Genomic DNA, 22941 nt, shown 5'->3' with positions numbered 1-22941 from the left:
TCAAACTCTTTCATTTTTTCTTCAATAATCTTTGTGTATTTTAGTCTACAGTTCACATCTGAGAGCTGCTCAACTTTTATTCACTTTAATATATAAGTTAATATTAAGTTAATTTAATGTTAATAGGGCAATAGGATGTATTATATCATATCATATTGTCACGTCTTATGGGAATATTCCAGAATTAAGGGCAACGTTGGCATACCTTTTTAAGAAGTCTTGCAACATTGCAAGTCCCCCAAAGAAGTGGAAAGAAGGGCAAAATCATTTAACTTCAAAAATGGAATCATCATAAGGCTAAGGTTACAAATTATAAACTAATGTGAATATTATTTTAACACCAGTGAACACCTGCTGGTATTCACTGGTGTTAAAATGATTAAAGTGTTAAAAAATGAAAAAAAGTGTTAATCACTATTTAGTCTAGAGCAGGATAAAATTGAATTTCATATTGAAAAGAATAACATGTAAGAAAGTTTTAAAGCGAATAAAAGTTGAGCAGCTCTCCAGAAAATTTCCCTCCTTGAAAATATACATTAATAATGTAAGCACCATACTGCACTATTTTCAGTTCATTATCTCCTTTTTTTTACTGTCTTTCATTCTGTTCTCTTATTGTACATTTATTCATCACCAAACATCTAATTTCAGTTAGCACATACTTTATCTCATTTCTTATCTTGATCATATCATTCTTCAGGTCTTGAATTCTGGCAGATATATTCTGCTGTTCACATCACTAAAATGTGCTAGAAGTTTTTTACAATCCTTTGTAAAAACATCTAGCAGAGTAACTGTGAATTACGGGATTTGTTTGCCTCATACTGTTGTGAGGTTCGGGAAGGGCTTTTGTGACTGCTCAAATCACTTGCTGGTACTTTGATTTTGCTTTAGGATTTTTTATTGGGAGCTGTGCAAAGGTTTTCACTGAGATTGACAAAAAAATAAAATAACAGATATGTGCAAATAGACTTGTATAAAATTAGATTTATAAGAAAAACTTTTGAGTTATTTATTTATTTATTTTTAATGTGGATATTACATGGAGGTTGTTCTATCTGTATAGTACATCGATAATATGGATGGGTCAAAAGCTGAGGAGAAAGGGGAAAAAAAATATTAATGTTGGATTTAAGAATTGTATTATTATACTCTTTAGGAAATATGCAAGATGGGAGATTGTCAAAGGACAGCAGTACAGGTAATAAACAAAGAGGAAGAATTTTATGTGCAGTTTTGCATTTATTATGCAGTTCTGAATTTAGTTTCATAGGTTTCAAATCTGAATGGGTTGTTATTTACTTCACAAAATGGTAATTGTCAGCCAGAGGGAAGTTAAAATGCATGTATATGATGAATGTCAGGAGCATCAGAAATAAAAGGAGGAGGAGTTTTGGGCATGAGTCAGCCTGACTTGGCCAAAAATTATCAGCATCAATGAGACCTGGTTGACAGAATATGATATAATTACAAGGATAGCATGTAAGGGTTATTTTCATGGCAGATAGAGGAACAAGGACAGAAATATGGGTATTATTGATTAGAGCTGAAGAACTTTAACATAAATAGAAGTTAAGGAGGATTTTTAGGTCTACGGAAGATGATTCATTTGAGGATGTCTAGTGTGAAATAGAGACCAACAAGATAATATTGGTTTCTACTGTAGACCAGGGGATGTACTGAAAGATATGGATGGTATGCATTGGCTGATTAATACAGTGAGTGTAGGCCAAAAATTATTATGGGGGACTTTAACAGATGGAGGAAAAAGCACACCTGGCAAGATGGAAATGGAATTTATATGGTTACGATAAATTTAGGCGACAGCTTTGAGCAGTGCTGTGGCATAATTTGAATTGAATCCATTTCAAATTTGAACCCGATTTGAATCCATTGGACTTTGCATTGTGGTCAGAGCTTGAGATAGTAGCTTGTAAGAAACAACACTCCAGCATCTCCAGCCTAAAGGTGGATTTGGGGTGAGCAGTGGCAATGTTTCTGTTGTGCATGCCACCATCGATATGTGGCCTTGCAGACTTTGTACATGTGTGAAGGCAAAAGGGGGAACATTTGAAACATGGAGTGCTACTATATGCATGTTATATATGTGGTTTGTATGTGCTGAAAGCTGTAAATGATTCAGTAATACATTAAAGGTTTATACGCTGTTCAGGTTGTAAGTATTTACAGCTAGACTTGGGTAATCATGGAAGTATCTATTAAAAAAACTGTAAGAGTATCTGATGGGGAAGAGGTTAATATTTTGAATGCTCATAATGAAAGGCATGTATTGGTAATCATTCATGGTGGTGCTTCACATGTAAAGATACAAAATACCTCATCGGGTTACTAATATTTTGTTGGATATCCAACCATCACCTTCAGAGCACACAATACTCAGAACAATACACAGAACTTGCAGAAACAGTTAAAATTGTAAGTGAAAAGGAAAATAACTTATGAAAGCACCCTCTAATGTACTCAAGCTTTTTTTTTTGTTTGTTTCATTTCTGATGCTTATTCTAAAAATACTCTCAGGCCTGCAGCAAGCTGTGCATTTTTTTGAATCTTGGGTTTAGTAAGCAGAGCAAAGTCTGCCAGTCCTAACTTTCCATACAAATGATCATTAATAGTTTTTATGTTCTTCCAAGCAGATGCCAACCTATCTCCTGGTCTGTCCAAGTAGGATATGTTGCAAGCACAAGGGCACTCCAGGATGAATCTGACCTCTGGAGAAAAGATGATGGTTTCTAGCTGGATGTGAAAAATTACACAGATCTTTAAACTACTTTTAAGATGTACTCTCCATATAGAGAATCCGAACACTTTCTTTCATAACAACTTACTCTAATGGACTCTGAAGCAAGAATTATAAATCACTAGGAATATGTTTATAAACAATGGCTATAGCAAAAATACCATCAATAAAATTTTTTACAAAAACTATACCACACCTAAAAATGGAAACAATATAAATTAGAGTAAAGCTATAGCTATTCCATACATTGAAGAAACATCAGGTAAAATGTATAGAATGCTACACCATTACACCCTTAAAGTTAAAAAAACATATGCAATTCTTCCAAGGATCCACTTCTTTTTCTCTCTCTATGCCCCCACCCTGGAATATACCAAATCCAATACACCTGTAACTTACTTTATGTTAGTGAAACTGGATGCACAATTCTAATCAGTAAAAAAAAAACAAACATAAAAATATCACAATTTTAGTAAATTTGGCCTCTCTGATCATGTGCTTAACACACTACACCAAACTGATTGGAAAGGAACCGAGTCATTACATCTTTTTTTTTTTTTTTTTTTGCAACTCTTCCTTTATATTGCTACCTATCTATTTACCACTACTGTAACTTCCTGTCCCTGGGTATGCAGTCTGATACTGCTTCCTTCAAATAATTCCTGATAATTTCCTATGCACTATTGACATTCTTTCCTTCTAGCTGCTTATGTCACCTCCTACCAAACCATCGCTGATGTGGGGTGATGACCTCTCTGAATCTTGGGTGCTATGGCACGTGCTGTGCAACCATCCAGGGCATATACCCAATCGTTTTGGCAGTTAAACAACTCTTCCATGATGAAAATCTGATCTGAGAAGAGGATATCTCTGTGTCTGTTGTTTGCATACTGCCAGAGAAGTGCCTTTGATTTTATCACCCTCTGCCATGTGTTAGGAAGTGTAGAATGAAGATAGGTTCTCACCCCCAGGTCATCAGTTAGTACACTTGGCATTGTTTTCTATGAAATGTTTATTCCTCGCGACATCACTTCTCTGTTCTCAAAGGATTGTAGTGGAGGCATGTCTTCACAACCCTCACGAGCTTTTCCATCCTAATGTTCTGTCTGACACACAAACACCCTACTGATCTGGAGTGTTTTTAGTGTGTTGAAAATAACAGGTGACTGCATTCCAACCTTGTGAATTGCTATTACAGCTACACCATTCTCATCATCTTCCCACTGCATGTTGACCTGTACAGCTAGACAATTCTACTGATACACGTGCGAATGTTGACTGTGCACAGTGCCACTAACAGAACCGGGCTTGCTCAATTTTGTGGGCAGTATAGGGATGCATGGAAGTTGTAACAGTATATATGACAAGACTGTATTTTCTATTTATTACAATAGAAGATACATTTGCAATTTTACTATCCTACTCTGAATTTTAAATTTGCTGTGTTGTGCACTATTCGTTATTGTTCATATGTGCTTCTGACAATTACATTCTAGAAATCACGATCTCTAGTTGATCTGAAGTCATAATTAGTTATTTTCTCTTGTCTATTCAACCTTTGTCATGGTCATAGTTCTGTTGTTTTTCCATAGTGTATAGCTTCATTTCTGTTTCTATTTTGCTATTAAGAGGTGGGAGATAAAATTTGTTTGAATGAAGTGAATTCCCATATTCCTTCAGTCTGGTGAATTCTTTTTCCTTATACATAGCTTTAACTGAATTCATTTTGGCAACCTATTTCACTTCTTTTTTTCATATTTATTTGGACTTTTTTATAAATCCAAATTTATAATCTCTCTGGATAAAAGGAATTATTCTCTCCAGAGGGAATTATTTCTGTGGACTTTTGACAACAGAGATTTATTTTTTCATTATTGCTGTAAATGTTTTTTGTGTATGTACATTAGAAGTAATAATTATTTGAATGACAAAGAAATTCTACTATGAATTATGTTCTTGTTTTTTTATCCTTTACCCAAGCATAAGCAAACAGAAGTTTGCTTGTCAAGTATTGTCACAAGGCTATTATATATATATATAGGCTGTGACTTCAAGTAGCATTGCCTTTGTCCCATATTGCAGATTGGCTCACATCATATATTGCATATGTATTGCCTTGCATTATGGGAAAGGTTACTGCACAGCCCAGTTTTGACCTTTTTCAAGGTCTCATTGGTGGAATCCGTTCTGGGTCAGTGCAGAAGCATATTTTTCATATGCATGTTTAAATATGATGTATCGCCATATTATTAAAATAAAAGTACTCCTGAAAGGATTAAAAGAAAAACAATTTCTTATCACATATTTTTTGTTTATGTACATTAGAAGTAATATTGTTTGAATGATTTGAGTAAGTTTACTTATTTTACCTTTACAATTTAGGTGTTGTTGTATATCTAAATACCTTAACTTAGAAATTAAATGATTATGATTTTCTCATGGCATAATAATGTTTTTTTTTTCTTTTTCTTTCAGTTCAACTTTGTACGTGTATATGAGTGCTTCAACCATAAAAACCATACATGTCTTGTGTTTGAAATGCTGGAGCAAAATCTGTATGATTTTCTTAAGCAAAACAAATTTAGTCCATTGCCACTCAAATACATCCGTCCTATACTGCAGCAAGTGTTAACTGCTCTTCTTAAATTAAAGGTAATTATTCTCTCTCTTTCCTTCCATCCTCCCCTTTCTATTCCATTTGTGGAATAGAAGGGGAAGGAGAGAGAAACAGCATATAGTTCTTTATATAAGGGTTTGATCCAAGAAACAGTTCTCAATTAAATCTCAATTTAAACATTTTTCCATTAGAGCAATTGCCAGGGTTTTCACTGTGAGATTGTCATCTTACTCATGAAATATGAGAATGTTTCACAAAATAAGGTAACAGTACCAAAAACTACAGTTATGGGATTTACTTGTATATTTATTCTAAAAAAAATAAATACAATTAATATGATGAATAAATTCTGCAGCAGTAGTTTTTGTTAACTGTTGTCTTCCTAGTTGGGTTTCTTCACAGTATTAAGGTAAGTGTTTGAAAAAGGTGGAAAGGCGAAAGAGGGTACCCCCCCCCCCCCCAATACATGAGATTGTTATCACAAGAATCTAGTCTAGCTGCATTATCATTTATAAGATGACCTGGATCGTAGAGATATCAACTGTGCTTGACGTGGTAGTAAAGAGCATGATAACAAATCTTGCTCTACAAAAAAAAAAAAGTCAAATGTGTCAACTGTCAGGGAGATCATCCAGCTTACCCCCATGCATGTCTGAAGTGGAAAGTTGAAAAAGAAATAAAAGAAAAAAAATTAAAATGGAACAAAATATATCAGGATGTAAAAGGAAGTTAGCCAGCACTACACCAGTTCTGAGATCCTCTTATGCTGAGAAGGTGGCAGCAAAGAAAATGTCAACAGCATCTCAAATACATTGTCTATTCCACCATTTGATAATTTCACCATACTTGAACTTTATGAGCATGAGCACATCATTTGCATGACCTATAATCTCACTCCAGAAACAATTCCAGCAATGGTTTTATTCAATGAGAATCCACTTGTCAATAAAACTAGCAAGGATATCACTTAAAGATAAACCACGTGACATCCCCACAGAAAAAAATGGATACTTCAATATCCACTGAAATTAAATTAAACTTGCCAACTGACCCTGACATCAGATGTATTGAATATTTTACTAGAAGAAAAGATGGACACTGGCCATCCGTACTTCTGAAAATCAAATGATAAATATAAACCTGGGAAAGATAAGCCCTCAATTTCCTGAAAACCAGATGAGTCTGCAAAGCCAAAACCATTGGAAAATGTTTACAATGGAACTGTCGTGGGTTTTGCCAGAATATTGGTGATATGAAAATTTTGGTGCAAAAACACACACACCTTTCTGCATTAAACATAATTAAGGTCATATAAGGACCTTACCTTAAGGAATTTTACTGTTATACTGACAGAACTGCAATTGGTCTGGCCCATGGAAGAATAACTATCCTAGTAGGCTATTATACCCCTTTCTATCACGTCCAGCTTAATATTGCTCTCGAAGCAGTAGTGAATCACCTATCTGAAAGATTTCTTATTACAGTATGTTAAATTCATTTATCACTAGGTGGCTAGTTAAATGAAATCAATCTTAATAATCTTATCTTGCAGCTGCCTGAGCTCATACTTATGGGTGACTTTAATGGACACAACATTCTGTGGAATAATGCCAATCCAAATGGACAAGGTATCATTGTACCAATCTTTTAACGGTAATTGCTTCTCCCTTTTTAATAATAGACTCAACGCTTACTTCCATATGCCTATGTGCTCATGTTCTGCCATCGATTGACTGTTATTTGCATATCTTCAAATGAACTATCTTCTCCTACATAAATGCCCATGTGAAAAATGGACCAGGATGACTTGGAATACTTGTCCCATCTTGCAAAATTTAATGCTGAATTCATTCAGCCAAACACCTATCAGTGAAGTAGTAAAGTATGTAACAGACTGCATTGTCCAGGAAGCAACAGCCTCAATTCCAAAAACGTCATCTCGGTTTCTGCTCTATCTATCTAAAGATGTGGTGGAACCCAGAGGGTTGAGCATGGGGTATATTTTGTAGATATCCTGCAGCATTAAATGTGTTTAGGTCCAAGCACACTTACAAGATATTATATGAGAGGTCAGAGTCAAAAACAATCTTGGATCCAATTTACATCATCGATTAATGAAACAGCCAGTGAAAAAATTTTATGGAATAAAATCTGGAAAATGAAAGGTAGACACAGGACACGCCATTTATCTACTTTACCATAATAGATGTGTTGTTGCTGATTCCAAAACTACTGCACACACTTTGGGAGAAAATTTTGTCAAAATCTCAGCAGCAGCTTTATATCCTGAAATTTTAATATTGAAAGCACATGAGAAACAACAGCATCTCCCAATGGGCTTTACAATCAGCCATTTGTTAAGGTAGAAATAAAAGAAGAGCTCTTTTACTGTCTTACCCTAGTGCATTAGGTCCCGATGACATCTGTCATGGAATGATAAAACATCTTCCCACAACTTCTATGGATCTCCTCTTAATATACAACAGAATACTTGCAAAGGGATAGTTTCTGGATTCTTGCCACAAGTCAGTTGTCGCTATCCCAAAACAGCAAAAGGATCCAACACAAGCAAATAATTATAGACCTATTGCTCTGACCAGCTCTGCCTTTGTAAGATATTAGAGAAAACGCTTAATGCTGGTATTTAGAAAGCAACATTTTTCTCTCCAATACAAAAAGTGACTTTTGTAGACATTGTTCAACTCTGGACCATTTGGTCTGTTGAGAAACTTGTATAAGAGATGCATTCCAGAATCCAGAACGTCTAGTTTCAATATTCTTTGACATAGCTTGAAGATATGGCATATTAAAAGACCTATATAACCTAGGTCTCAGAGGACGCTTTCCTGTATTTATTAAAAACTTTTCTGTCCAGGCGAGTTTTCCAGTCAAAGTGGGAAGTGCGCTATCTTGGCCATATTACCAAGAACAAGTTGTTCCCCAAGCTTCCTCCCACTGTAGGCAATGCTCTATATGTTGATAACTTCACAATTTACTATCACCCTCATAATATGAGAGTAACTGAAAGAAATCTTCAGCAAGCAATTGATTGCATCTCTCTGTGGGCTCTTAGTAATGGGTTCAAATTTTTGGCAGAAAAAAGTCTTTGTACACTTCTGTCAAAAACACACCAAACATAAGACAAATTGTTATTTCAGTAGCTACAGAAGCCAAATTATTGGGATTCATCTTTGACATTCCTTGCACGCATTTGTCAGCTAAAGAAAACTGCAAGAGAATATTGAATATCCTTTGCACTCGATAGTCTGCTGAATAGGGGTGTGGATCAATTTTCATTGCTTTGTCTTTATCATGTGCTTATGTTCAAAGCTGGATTGTGGTCTCAAGTCTGTGGTTCTGCAAGGCAAAATAACCTGCACTGGTTGGATCCCATCTATGATCAGGGTATATAGATGGCTACTAATGCCTTTAATCATCGCCCACTTGACGTCTTTATGTTGAAGCAAATGAACCAGCTCTATCACTTAAATGAAAACAGTTGTCTCTTAATTATGCCCTAAAAACATATTTTCCAGAAGATTCTATATGGATTAGTCTCTTTTTTCTGTGTTGGGAAGCTCAATATCACACATGTCAGACTACCATATGTCCTTTTGGTATGCATGCTAAAGACTCGTTAGCATGAATGTTGACAACATTGCCAGCACCAAGCATAACAGCATCCCTCCATTCTGTAGCCTCTCACTTTGTCAACTACAGAAGTCTCATACTCCATCTGTTTACCTGCAATTGTTTAATGTACACAAAGAAGCCCACTCTGATTTCTTGCCCATCTATACTAATGCTGCTGTGTGTTTCCTGATGTTACTATTTCCTACCAGATCCCACCTAATGGCAGTAATTATATAGCTAAGTTGCATGCCATTCAGCTTTCACTTGTAAATATAAAATAAAATTGCTAGCAAAAGTGTGTAATTTTAGACTCATTGATTTCTTTATATGCTCTCTCCTTTCCTTTGTATAATCCACATCCAGTGTAGTGTGAGGTGTGTAAAAATGAAGACCCTTAATTTTAATGTTTGGTTGTGTTGGATTCCCAATCACATTGGAATTAAGGGAAAAGGACTGCAAATGCAGCTGTCAGATCAGCTCATACTTTTCACACGCAGTATTTGACAGTACAAGTAACCGTTGTATAACATGGTAATTGTACAACGTGGTTTTAATATAATGTGGTCTACAAATTGCAGGAACTGTTTATCTTTTCATGTTTTTCACCATGTGACTTGAAATCAAATTTTATCTTCATTAAATTTGCGTCTGCCCATATTGCACATGTAGTTATAAGTAGTGAATTTATATTATGGGAAATAGCCTTTAGCACGCATGTACGTCAATTGTTTACTGTATAAAGTGTTTATTGTTGAAAGTTGTCTTCCTTTTCTGCCAGGAAAGCATATTAAAATCATAAGTGTGTTAATCTCAAGCTGAGCACTTTATTTCTAGTGAGTTAGATATATAATTAACACGTAATCCTCTTTTTATGTAAAAAAAAATATTTTTATAGTAATGGCCACAAACTTCAACGAAAGGGAAATACCAACATTGAGAAGAAAATTCATTTCTCTTGAAGAAATGGTTGATTTTTTCAACATGGATCAGTTTAATAGATAATTTATAGATAATAGATATTTAAATGACTCAACAATTCGAACAATCAAACAAAATGAAAATAAAATCTGAGAAAGTGTTTATTGCTGGGTCAACGATAAGTGCCAAACCGCATGCTCATGTATTCAATATTCTAATAGAAAAAATGGAGAAATCTCTAATGATTTGGATAGAAGATTGCACTCAAAAGAAAATTCCTTTTGATGGAAATCTTATTAAACAAAAAGCTCTCAAAGTTTATAAACATTTATAGTGCAGACCAGGTGTTCAATGCGAATGGGGGAAAAAATGCGTATATATTTCGAAAAATGAAAGATCAGCTCCTGGATTCAAAGTTTCAAGATAGAATTACTCTACTGTTTTGTAGTAATGCATCAGGTGATTACATGACAAACCAATGTTAACCGATCCTTACATCCTCATGCTATGCAAGATTAAAATATGCACTTTATTTTGACTAAAACATTTATGCATTATGTGCAATGAGGTTTACGTATAATTTGTAATTTTTATAATTTCATGCTATGTATTTTTTTCATAATTTATGTTTTCTTAACTTACATGAATTACCTAAATTAAATAAAAATATATTTTTGTGGGATATGTGATTGTTGTTTATATAATTTAAAAAAAAAAGATTTTGGAACATAACCCTACTACTTTTTCTATGTGATCTGAGTCTCGCATAACACGATTTATATAATGCGCCATTTCTATGGAACCTAGCATCCGTGTTATATGAGGGTTACCTGTACCATCTACAGACCACAAACAATGTAGAAACAGAAGAGAGGAAATTGTTCTTGCTAGGCTCCACATAGGTCACAGTCATCTCACACATTCTTATTTACTAGAGCTGATGACCCACGTGTGTGTGAAAAATACAACATGCATCTTGACATTTCATATTCTGGTGGAGTGCTCCCAATAGTTTCAAATTACAGTAGTGTACACTATGCAGAATATATTAACAGTATGTTTGAACATAAAATGTACATTTTACATGGAGAGAGGTTACTAGAAATAAAAGAAAAAAAAATCTCGTAATAATAAACAATTTTATTATTGATAGTAGTGTCTTCACCCTGGTTCAGGACACCCAGTATACAGGGAAGCTAGAAAACGATTACCTCTTAGTTTTTAGCAGGATGAAATTGAATATCATATGAAAAAAAAAGCGTATAAGAAAGTTGTAAATAGAATCAAATATGAGCAGCCATCAGAAGTGAATTGTAGACTAAAATATGCAAGGAAAAACCAAAGCATTTGAAAACAAGAAACCAAACATGGTAGAATCTGACCTAAAGATTCACTAATTCATCCAGTGATGTCTGTCAGCATAGAAAAGAAAGCATACTAAGAGTTCCTAAAAGCTAAATCAGCATGTGCTGAGAGAATACAGTGAAAAAGATAAGAAAGGAATGCTGTGTGCAAAAGCAGTTAAACAAAAGTCGTGGGAAGATTTCAGTAGGAATATAGAAGGTAAGTTAACAAAGTGGCAGAATGTTCTCCAAGCTATTGTAAAAGCTTAGAATGGAAAAAGGAATACTGTAAATGGAATCAGAGGTGTTAAAAGTGACATGAAAACTGCAGATATTCTAGATGTTCAGAGTAATTACTGTAAAGGATTGCTAAGAAGTAATAGACCTGTGATACAAAATATTCAAGAGAAATGTAATCTGAACAGAAATTCTCAAATATGGAGGTATAGAAGGTTTGCATTGGCTGCACTGTATAATTAAAATGACCTGGTTACAGTGTCAAATTAACGCATGGTTGGGTAGGTTCTCATAGTATCCATTTATAGTATATATAGCATATATAATATCCATTACCAACATCAGCAGGGAAACCTGCTGATGTTGGTAAAATTTATGTAAGCATACTTCAGAAGATGCCAAGATAAATTGTGGAAGCATAACTGGAATAATACTCTTGATTAGTTCTGACTAAAAATTGTCAAAATCACATTTCCACTTCTGACAAATAGTTGACAAATCATGGGAATATAACAGGGATGATCTGCATTTAAGTTTAGTAGATGGATCTAGAAAGAAAGCTATTCAAAACCCCATAATTATATTGAATGTTGAAAGTTTATTTTTCACTCTTGGTTAGAGTATAATAAAATTAGTTTAATCCTTTATCCAAGTGTGAGCAAACAAAGTTTGCGCCTGAATTATCTTCAGGACTAGGGTAAGGTGATACAACACCAGGGCAACTCGTTGCAAAGGTGGAGAAAGCTACCAACACTCCTATCTCAGTATCTCCTATAATGCAAAACACATCTCCATGCGGATATGTCTAATGTTATGCATTAAGGGAAGGGCCACTACCCAGACTAGTTTCGACCTTTATTGAGGTCTCTTCAGTGGGAACCAGGCCCTAGTGGAGATACCAGGCAGAAGCATTAGCAGATCATCTCTACCTATAGGAGTTGCCAAATGGTGTGCCACCCTTTTTTAATAAATTACTCTGGACTAGGGTAAGGTGATACAACACCAGGGCAACTCGTTGCAAAGGTGGAGAAAGCTACCAACACTCCTATCTCAGTATCTCCTATAATGCAAAACACATCTCCATGCAGATATGTCTAATGTTATGCATTAAGGGAAGGGCCACTACCCAGACTAGTTTCGACCTTTATTGAGGTCTCTTCAGTGGGAGCCAGGCCCTAGTGGAGATACCAGGCAGAAGCATTAGCAGATCATCTCTACCTATAGGAGTTGCCAAATGGTGTGCCACTCTTTTTTAATAAATTACTCTGGGTTTAGAGAAAGATGTTGAAAGTTTATTTTTCACTTGGTTAGAGTATAATAAAATTAGTTTAATCCTTTATCCAAGTGTGAGCAAACAAAGTTTGCACCTGAAGTATCTTCAGGACTAGGGTAAGGTGATACAACACCAGGGCAACTCGTTGCAAAGGTGGAGAAAGCTACCAACACTCCTATCTCAGTATCTCCTATAATGCAAAACACATCTCCATGCGGATATGTCTAATGTTATGCATTAAGGGAAGGGCCACTACCCAGACTAGTTTCGACCTTTATTGAGGTCTCTTCAGTGGGAGCCAGGCCCTAGTGGAGATACCAGGCAGAAGCATTAGCAGATCATCTCTACCTGTAGGAGTTGCCAAATGGTGTGCCACCCTTTTTTTAATAAATTACTCTGGGTTTAGAGAAAGATGTTGAAAGTTTATTTTTCACTTGGTTAGAGTATAATAAAATTAGTTTAATCCTTTATCCAAGTGTGAGCAAACAAAGTTTGCGCCTGAAGTATCTTCAGGACTAGGGTAAGGTGATACAACACCAGGGCAACTCGTTGCAAAGGTGGAGAAAGCTACCAACACTCCTATCTCAGTATCTCCTATAATGTTTTGCATTATAGGAGATAAAAGATTAAGTTCTAGATGGACTGATTTAGTAAGAAATGCTTTAGAAGACAGAAATATAAGTTCTGACAGTATTGGGATCTTGATAAATAGCAGATTGATTTAGAGGAAAATTGTGATAGGAAGTTAGTAATAATGTAAGCTTTCATGTAGTACCATCAGAGTATCTCTACAATGCATCGATACTCCCCTTAAGGGTAGATAGATATCAGGAATATGATGATCACCAAACATTTAGTAATTATTCAAGGCATGGCTTATAGGTAGAGTACATTTCAGTTTAGGTAATGATTCAAATCAGGGATAAATAAATGTTCTTAATAGCAAGACTTTTTTTGGTGTTCTCCAAAGGCATTGGGTCAATGACCTATTCTCTTCTTCCTTAGCTTGCTGAACCTCTAAGGTTCTTTGTTGCGAATTCCAACATCTTCCAATCCTTCCGGTCCTTGAGCTCTTTCACATTCTGGTCCTGGATTCCCATCTCAGCTGATTCTTTTTGAATATTATCCTCTCATTACAGACATGGTCTACCTCTAGGTCACTTTTCATCAGACATTAATCTTAAATGCTTGTTTAGCCATTCTCTCCTCATCCGTTCTTCCAGACCATCTGCAAGCTTTGATTTTATCAGCTAGAAGTGGAGATCTATAGAGTTCATATAGTTCTTGATTGTCTTTTTCTCCATTCACATTATGTTATCTCTTACAGGTTCATAGACTTTTCTGAGGATTTTATTTTCAACGATCTGCGAAGGTTTTCATTTTGGTGTGTTATGCTCCATATGAAGCAATAGGTTTAATGATTGTCTTGTATATTTTTGTTTTAACTCTGTTTGATATAATATAGAAGATAGTAAATGATGTTGTGAATGATAAGATCTATTGGAGTTATTCTAGCTTTTATATCTGTATTAATTATATTATGTTGAGTAATCAGTGTTCCAAGATATTTGCAGGAATTGGTACTTTTCAATTTTAGGTTATCAATGGTAAACTGATAATTTTCCCCTTGATTGTGATTTCTGCATACTTTTAAATATTCACTTTTATCCTGGTTGATTTTTAATCACAGTTTTTGAGCAGGAGTTTAGTATTCTAAATGTTATTCTGATGTCTTCAGCATTTTCTCCACTGAGTCATATATCATCTGCATATCCTAATATTACTTCTCTGTTTGTGTTATCTTTTACAATTTCTTGAGTATATGCTAAATTAAATTCTTTAATCCAATGCTAAATTAAAAAGAAGGGCTGAAGGGCTGCTTCAATCCTGTCTGAATATGAAAAGGTTTAGATCTAATCCCATTAGCTAGTACCATGCTTCAGCTGCTGGTGGTGCAAATTTTGTCAAACCTATTATTTTATCAGGTATTCATAGTTCATCTAATACTCCCCAAAGCCTTATAAATACTATTATATGCTTTTCTAAAATCTATAAATAAAACATGGAACCACAGATTATATCCCATTTTTTTCTATTATCTAGCATCTTGTAATACTTTTACACTAGTGATACTTTTATCTGTGTAATACTTTATACTAGTAAGTGTATTCCTGACCCAGCCCTCACACGGTATCTGTTTGCTATAGGCTCTTCTGCCTTTCATGTCTGGGATAAATATATATATATATATATATATATATATATATATATATATGGTATGTTGACAAAAGTATTTGGATACCTTGCATGTCATGCAAATTTTGGATTCTACCACATACAAATATTCAGGTAGTGTCTGCATAAATCTGGTAATAATAGGTGGAATGTGCTGCACTTGATAAGATACCACATTCAGCCAAACTGACTTCCAACATGGGATGGTAGTTGGGTGTCACACTAGTGGTCTTCTGGCCATGACATTGCTACCCATCTCAGACTGTAATCCAGCATTGCTTATGTCATTCATAGATGGAAAGTTGATGGTGCTACCACAGCAGGAAAATACCCTGGGAGGCCACCAACACTTGCTGACTGAGATCGATGAGCTCTGTCTCGGAATGTTCGAGTATTCACATGTCATCAATGGTGGACCTCACAGTCGACCTGGAAAATGCTACAGGAACACCTGTCAACACTAGAACTGTCCACAGAGAGTTCATGGCTTAGGTTAGTTACCATGGCAGAGCTGTTACAAACAAGCCACACACATCACTCCTGCTCCCTGCACACCCTAATGCCAAACAACATTTGAACTGGTATCTTTCACACCATTCCTTGACTATAGATGATTGGAAGAGAGTTCTGTGGAGCGACAAATCATGCTTCCAAGTGTTTCACTCTGATCTGGAGATTACCTGGTGGAACAGTTATAGTAGGACTGCATCATTCCAGCTGTCAAGTTGGGTGGAGGCTTGGTAACGGTATGGGGGAGTTTCAGTTGGATGAAGCTTGGTCCATTGGTGGCTGTGCCCAAAACTATAATGTCTGATGGCTACCTGAACAACTTCATGCTTTACTGCTGTGGAACTTCGATATCCTTGCATGTTTTAGCATGAAGATGCTCCATGCCATACTCCATTGCTGGTCTGAGACTAGTTTCCACAAAACAACATTAAAGTGTTGGACTGGCTGACTCAGAGTCCAGACTTCAACTCCTATCGAACATATCTGAGACAAATTAGAATGCCTAATTCAACCTAGACCATAGTGGCCATCATCAGCAATGGGGATAGTTTTGCATGAAGAATGGAAGAATATTCCTGTTGTGTCAAATGCATGTCCCGAAAGGTAGTTGCTGTTCCGGAATGACAATTCAGGCCAAAGGTACTAGAAATGTAATTAAAACTTTTTTTTTTACTACAATTAGGTGTCCAAATACTTTTGTCAACATTGTGTATTTATATACAGTTTATATATATATAAACTATTTCTTCGGACTCCTGCTTGATATTGACCTAAATTTTTTTCAGCATAAGGTAAGATTCTTTTTAGTCTAATATTAGATGAAATTTGTAGCTTTGTTGGCAGTAGCAATATTCCCCTGTAATTTTCACATTCATTTTTGTTTCACTTTCTATATATTGGAATGATTACAATTTTTTCCGTTCTGTGGGTATCTCTTCTTTTTCCCGTATTAAATTTCCCAGGTTATGTATATGAGTAATTAATTCATTTCTCCATATTTGTTTAGTTTGATACTATTTCATCAGTACCTGGTGCTTTGTTGTCTTTGAGCTACTTTAGCTACAGCAGATTTAAATATTTCTGGATGACAAGTATAAGTATTCTGCTTAAGAGTCGGCAGGTTCATCACAATTTAGGAGTTTGTTAAAGTACTCTCTCCTGTTTGCTATTTCGCTACTGTTTGTTCATTGCTATTGTTGGTGATATGTGAACTTGTTTTTTGGTTTTTAATTTCACGGAAAAAATTTCTTGGATTATTTATTGTGAAGTATTTCTGGATTTCTTTATAATCTTTTCATATAAAAGTTTTCTTTTCTGTTGTCTGGTTGTTTTATCGGTTTCCCTGCTGCTCTCTTTATATCTCTGAGCAACATGAATATTAGTTTAGCTATTAAGTCAGTTTTTCTTTACTGCCAATTCAAATTTTTTATTAAACTATTTTTTATGTTGTATTTTACTTTGAATTCCAGTTGAGTTTTCTGCTGCTACTTTCATGCTATCCTTTGTATGATTCCAAATGTTTTTGATATTTTCAATCTCTCTTTCAGCTGTATATTTGTTTCTGTTTTAATTCAGATTTAATTGAATTAACTTTAAATTTAATTTTTTGCTGTACTGCAAGTATATTATGTTGATATGTGTATATGCTAATTATCACTCATGTTTTTAATTGGTAGAAGTAAACATCTAGGAATAATAATTCACTAAATTTTATTCAACAAATCTAAAAATACTATTTCTTTCTTTCTTCTAGGTGCTGCCTATATGCACGTTGCATACAGACACATACATAATTTCTTCTCTCTTCTGTTTTATCAAGTTGGTTAATATTATATTTCAGTTGATATGCATGTGCTGAAAAATATTTACTGTTTATTTTAACTTTAAGAATAGCACCAGTTAAAACATAGTCACTGTCACACTCATCTCATCTGAAACTCCAAATATTCTGAATGCAATTCCTGTCTTTTATAATAGGGTCTGTTTGATTGAATATATATCCACCTGGAAATTTCCATGTTTGTTTGTGTATATTATTTCTCATGAACATTGCAATTTTTTCAAAAATTAAAAAGAGCAGAGGAACCTGCAAATATCAGAAACAAACTAAGTGATGAACAAGGCAAATAGAGAAGCATAGCAGAATTTTTGTAAGGCTTGGAGGGTTGCTACATCTTACATGTTTTATATGTTATATATTAAATCTTTAGCCTTATCAAAAATTTTTCTCTTCTATCTGCTTACCAAAAAACCTTTCGATCACATAGATCATCTTATCATGAACAGTATATTCCTGGAATAACACAAAAAATGATTTCAGTATTTGTGTTAAAGATACCTGGAGATTCAGCCCATGTTTTTTGTACTGCAGTTTTGACCAATATAAATGCATGATTTCTGTTTATCATAATTTACACTCCTGTGATTTTCTTTTTTGAAGATATGTCAAAGGAAAATTATTATAATAATATTTTTAATAATATATATAATATTTTTATATTTATTATATCATTGTACCTTTTTTATCTAGCAACTTGGACTAATACATGCTGATTTAAAACCAGAAAATATTATGCTTGTCGATCCTGGCCGACACCCGTTTCGGGTGAAAGTTATAGATTTTGGATCAGCTAGTCATGTATCCAAAGCAGTATGTTCGACATATTTACAGTCACGATATTACAGGTATGCTGGATTATGTACTTCATCTTCCAGTGATATTATAACCAGAATAGTAGCTTAAGTTAGAATAGATCATTAATTATCCTTGCAGTGTGATTTTAATTATAATTAATTTATTGTAATGATATTATAGATTTTAAATTTTTTTTTTTTAATGAGCTGCTTGTTATAGTTGAAGTTCATTTGCCTTGTTAGCTAAACAGAGGGTATTGCCTCAGAAATACCTCGGTAATATATTTTTAATGAAGGATAAACATATAAATAATAGGCTTGTGTTGGTACCGAGGCACCTGATGTGAAGTCATTGGTTTCTATAAACAAGTAGTCCAGTTGTAAAGTTACTTCACATGCAAACAAGATAAAAATGAATCCAGATATTTGTGTCAAATTAATGCTGCCATATTTGTTGAGTTTGCATGAGGGTTTCATATCTATTGTTGATTCTAAAAATAGTACATCAGACCTATGACAAATTGTATGCAGCATAATTGTCTTCTTCCATTTCATCTTGTGTGAATTAATAGAATGTGATTTACAGAGAGATAAGTTAATGAAACATTTACTAATGAAGACATTGAGTATTAATAATTAAAAGATATAGAGATTGTAAATTATACTATCCAAGAAATTATATTCTTTAAACCTTTAGTCAAGTGTATATAAACATATTTTGTGTGTGAAGCATCTTCCTGACTGCTACTTGAATGTAAGGCATTTGATATGAAGTCAAGTGAGGGGGACTTCACCACAAAATTTTTTTGCATACACTTGGATAAAGGATTAAACAAGATTAATGGTTATATGGATTGGTCTGGTGATGAGGCCACTAGAAACAGAAGCATAAGGCAGCTCTTGAGACTATGCAACTGTTACTTCATATGATGTGCCTCTACAATGTGACACGCACCAAATTGGCTGCAAATGATCTAGGTACTGGTGTGGATGTTTTGCTTAGAAGAGTAGCTTCCATACTGCGATCTATTGAAACATCTTTTTAATGGAGGATTTGTCTCCCACTCAGACTATGCTATGTAGATAAGCTTAGTTAGATAACCTATTATTGACTATAGTCAATAATAGGTTTAAGGAATAAATATAAAAAAAATTGATAGGGTAGTACGTAAGCTAGATGGGAATGGGGTCTACTAGAAAGTGCTGTGAGTCAACAGTTGTCAGTCAACAGATCTGATCCTGTGATGATTTCATCACCTTTAAAGATGTTATGCAAATGTTCTTTCGTATTTTCCTTTCATTTTTCTTCCCACTTTGATAAAGGATTAAAATTATTTAGCACTAGTTCTTCTGCTGCTCGTAGTGATGAATGGTGAGATTTCAATCTATTGATGTTAAGAGTTGGGAGATCCTGATGAATAGGTAGGTTCGAATTACCAGCAATTTTTTGGAATTCACTGACTACAGAATTCAATCTGCGTAGTTCTGTAGGAATAATGCCTGCTAAAAGAGGTAACCAATATGTTGGGGTCGATCTAATAGAGCCTGTAATTAATCTTAAGGTATTGTTCAATTGAGAATTGATAATCCTTGTGTGAGGGCTATTTAGCCACACAGGAGTACAATATTCAGCACTTGAGAATACCAAAGCAAGGGCTGTTGTCCAAAGAGTATAGGGTCTAAAACCCCAGGTAGTGCCACAGAGTCTCTGTAGGATATTATTACGTGTCCTTAGTTTATATGCCAAGTTTGAAAGATGTTGCTGGAAAGTGAGAGAACAGTCAAGTGTGATTCCCAAATAATTAGGGAATGTATTATATGTAAGTATAGTGTTGTTCAATTCAATTTTTAGTTTCACATTTGCCAAGTTATTATTTAGATGAAAACAAGATATTACCATTCTGCTCCTATTTAAACAGAGTCTCCATCTTTTAAAATATTCATCCAGAATAGTTAAGTCAGCTTTCAGAATTTCTTCTGTACGACTTATGCATTTATGCTGTGTAGTTATTGCTATATCGTCGGCATAACAAAATTTCCTTGACATAGTGACGGGAAGATCAGATATATACAGATTGAATAATAACGGAGATAAAACAGATCCCTGTGGCAGTCCATTATTTAACTTCCTTTCGCTGCTAGTTTTATTACCTATAGTCACTATAAATCTTCTATCTCTTAGCATATTGTTAATAATATGGACTATTGTTTTACATGGGATAATTTTATATAATTTATATAGAAGGCCTTGTCTCCAAATGGTGTCGAAGGCTGTTGACAAATCAATAAATGCTGCTGATGATTTTAAACCTTTTTGAAAACCAGCTTCTATGTGAGTTACCAAAGAGAGAGAGAACCTGGTCACAACACCCACGATTTGGTCTGAAGCCAGCTTGTTCTATTGGGACATTTTTAAAAATTGTGGAGCGTATTCTATTATAAATAAGTCTTTCAAAGAGTTTATAGCAACAACTGAGGAGAGTAATAGGTCGGTAACTTTCCGGTTTATGATTAGGCTTACCAGGCTTTAAAATTGAAAGTACTTTTGCTTTTTTAAAAATAGTGGGAAGTTTACCAGTTGTAAGAATGTCAGTATAGAACTTTGTTAACCATAATCTTGCATTTCTTCCCAGATTAATCAAAAATTCTTGATGAATGTTATCAAAACCAGGAGACTTACCAGGCTTTAATCCCTTTAAGGCTGCTTCAACTTCTTGCTGCGTAAAAGGGTGTGCAAAATTTGAAGTTATAGATGAAGACTTGCTAAATTCTTTTAATTTTCTTTTTATATATATCTTGTATGCTTTTTATTAATTGGGATACGTGATATATTAACAATATGTATGGCTAGTTGATCTGGGGTGATTCTTGGTTGTTCTTTAATCAAAGGAAGCACTACCACCTAGTTTCCTAAGAAGGCTCCAAGCTTTACAGCTGGATTGAGTAAAGTCTATGCCTTCAACTGTATTTACCCATTTTTTCCTTCGGATATATCCAAGTTTTCTAGGAGTTCATCTGTAAAGTAATTCGCATTCTTCGCTCCAACCATGTATATAATTATGTCTAATACCTCTAGGAATACTACTCTTGGCAGCAAGCAGGACTACACCTATAAATCGATGAAAATTACTACTTATTGGAGATATCCAGCGAATACATTTGTCAGGTTCATTTGCGTATTTATTCCAGTCAGTTAATAAATGCCGATGTCATTATAAATGCCGATGTCAATTAATACCAGTCTATGTTGACTATGAGGAAAGTCAGTTAAGACCCTTCTCTTGCACGTCAATTGTCTTTGATGAAAATTATGACACTTTGATGACGCTTTGAAAATGGTCTTCACCCAGAGATAAGGATACAAAAACTGTTATCCCAGTAGTAACAGAAGCTAAGTTCTTAGGAATGATTTTTGACAAAAGTCTTAACATTTCTTTACATATTTGTCAACTAAAAGAAAACTGCAAGAGATCTCCGAATATTCTCTTTACAGTTTCCTCTACAGAAAGGAATATTGATCGACGTTCATGCACTTGTTCTCTCAGAGCTTATTTATAGGTAATAAGTGTATGTTTCTACAATGTAGGGTACCCTGTGATAGTTGGACCATCATAGGGTATCTTATTAAGGTATATGATTAGCTACTAGTGCATTTCCATTCAGAGCCTTTGTGTTGAATCAAATAAACTGGTTCTTCTGCTTTAGCAGAAGCATTTGCCGCTTAACTATGTCCTAAAAATGAAATCTCTGCCGTACCAGTCTATATGACTAGTATTTTTTTTCACATGCATACCAAACAGGTGAATGATAAATTTATTACTTTGATAGACATGTGAAGAGAAAAACTTCCAGACAACATTATGTTGTGCTGAATATGATTATTCACCCCTTCCCCCAATCCATCCATGGGGAGCTTTGTACTCCACTGTGCCAGCTAAAGAAGTTTCCCTATCATTGATCTGCCTCTCTACTGCTGTTTAGTGCACATAGAGAAGAGCACTTTGATTTCTTACCTGTTTGTATTGATAATTTGAGAAGAGAGTCCACTATTATATGTGCTGTTTTTCCTGATCACAATTGTTTGGAATTGAATGCATAACTATACTACTAAGCTGCATGCCATGCAGCTTGTGCTTCAGCACATAAAACATAAAATCACTGCCAGAAGCATCACCTTCTTACACATTCTTATTAGGACAGATAACCCACTTTTATGTGAATACTTACACTTGCCTTACAATTTATACAGACTCACTGAGCTCTTTACATATCATCTATTCTCTGACACAGTTTTTATACTATGATGTTCTACAATTATTGTATCAGATGAAGGTCCTTAATTTTGATGTTTTCTTATGCTGGATACCCCAGCATGGGGATCAACAGAAATGAGTCTTCAATGTCAGCGTCCAGTATGTGAGCTTTCTCCACATACTGTCATTAACTACAGACAGTTAATTAAAGCAAAGTTAACTGATCAGTGGCAGTCATTCTGGCAGGAAATATCAAAAATTGCTTGAGATCAAGCCTGAAAATAAGCATTTGCAGTCCAAGACAGGAAGTTGTTTTTGGCAGGCCCAGTCTTCTTACACATTCTTATTAGGACAGATAACCCACTTGTATGTGAATACTTACACTTGCCTTATAATATATCATCTTTTGCTGGAGTGCTAGCACTTCACTTGAGAGAGAGGAATGCAATTTTTTTTAATTTTGACCTGAGCCATATATACTCAGTCAGATGTCAGACATAGTAAACTTGCGTAACTGTAGTCATGTGCAT

General features: G+C 34.7%; 1 protein-coding gene across 4 annotated transcripts in view; it reads left to right on the top strand.

The window, feature by feature from the left end:
- LOC150092678 (uncharacterized) overlaps window positions 1–22941 on the top strand; it is a 387183-nt gene that overhangs the window by 116567 nt on the left and 247675 nt on the right. For all 4 annotated transcript variants that reach the window (XM_090414782.1, XM_090414783.1, XM_090414781.1 and 1 more), the window contains exons 6-7: window positions 5234–5410; window positions 18055–18209. In XM_090414782.1, coding sequence (XP_090270908.1) covers window positions 5234–5410; window positions 18055–18209 — 332 coding nt within the window. The remainder of the gene's footprint in view (window positions 1–5233; window positions 5411–18054; window positions 18210–22941) is intronic.

This window comes from Typopeltis vanoorti, chromosome 25, assembly GCF_054136105.1.
Source record: "Typopeltis vanoorti isolate ZY-2024b chromosome 25, IOZ_Tvanoo_1.0, whole genome shotgun sequence".
NCBI lineage: Eukaryota > Metazoa > Arthropoda > Arachnida > Uropygi > Thelyphonidae > Typopeltis > Typopeltis vanoorti.
This window is presented reverse-complemented; position numbering and strand designations above follow the sequence as displayed.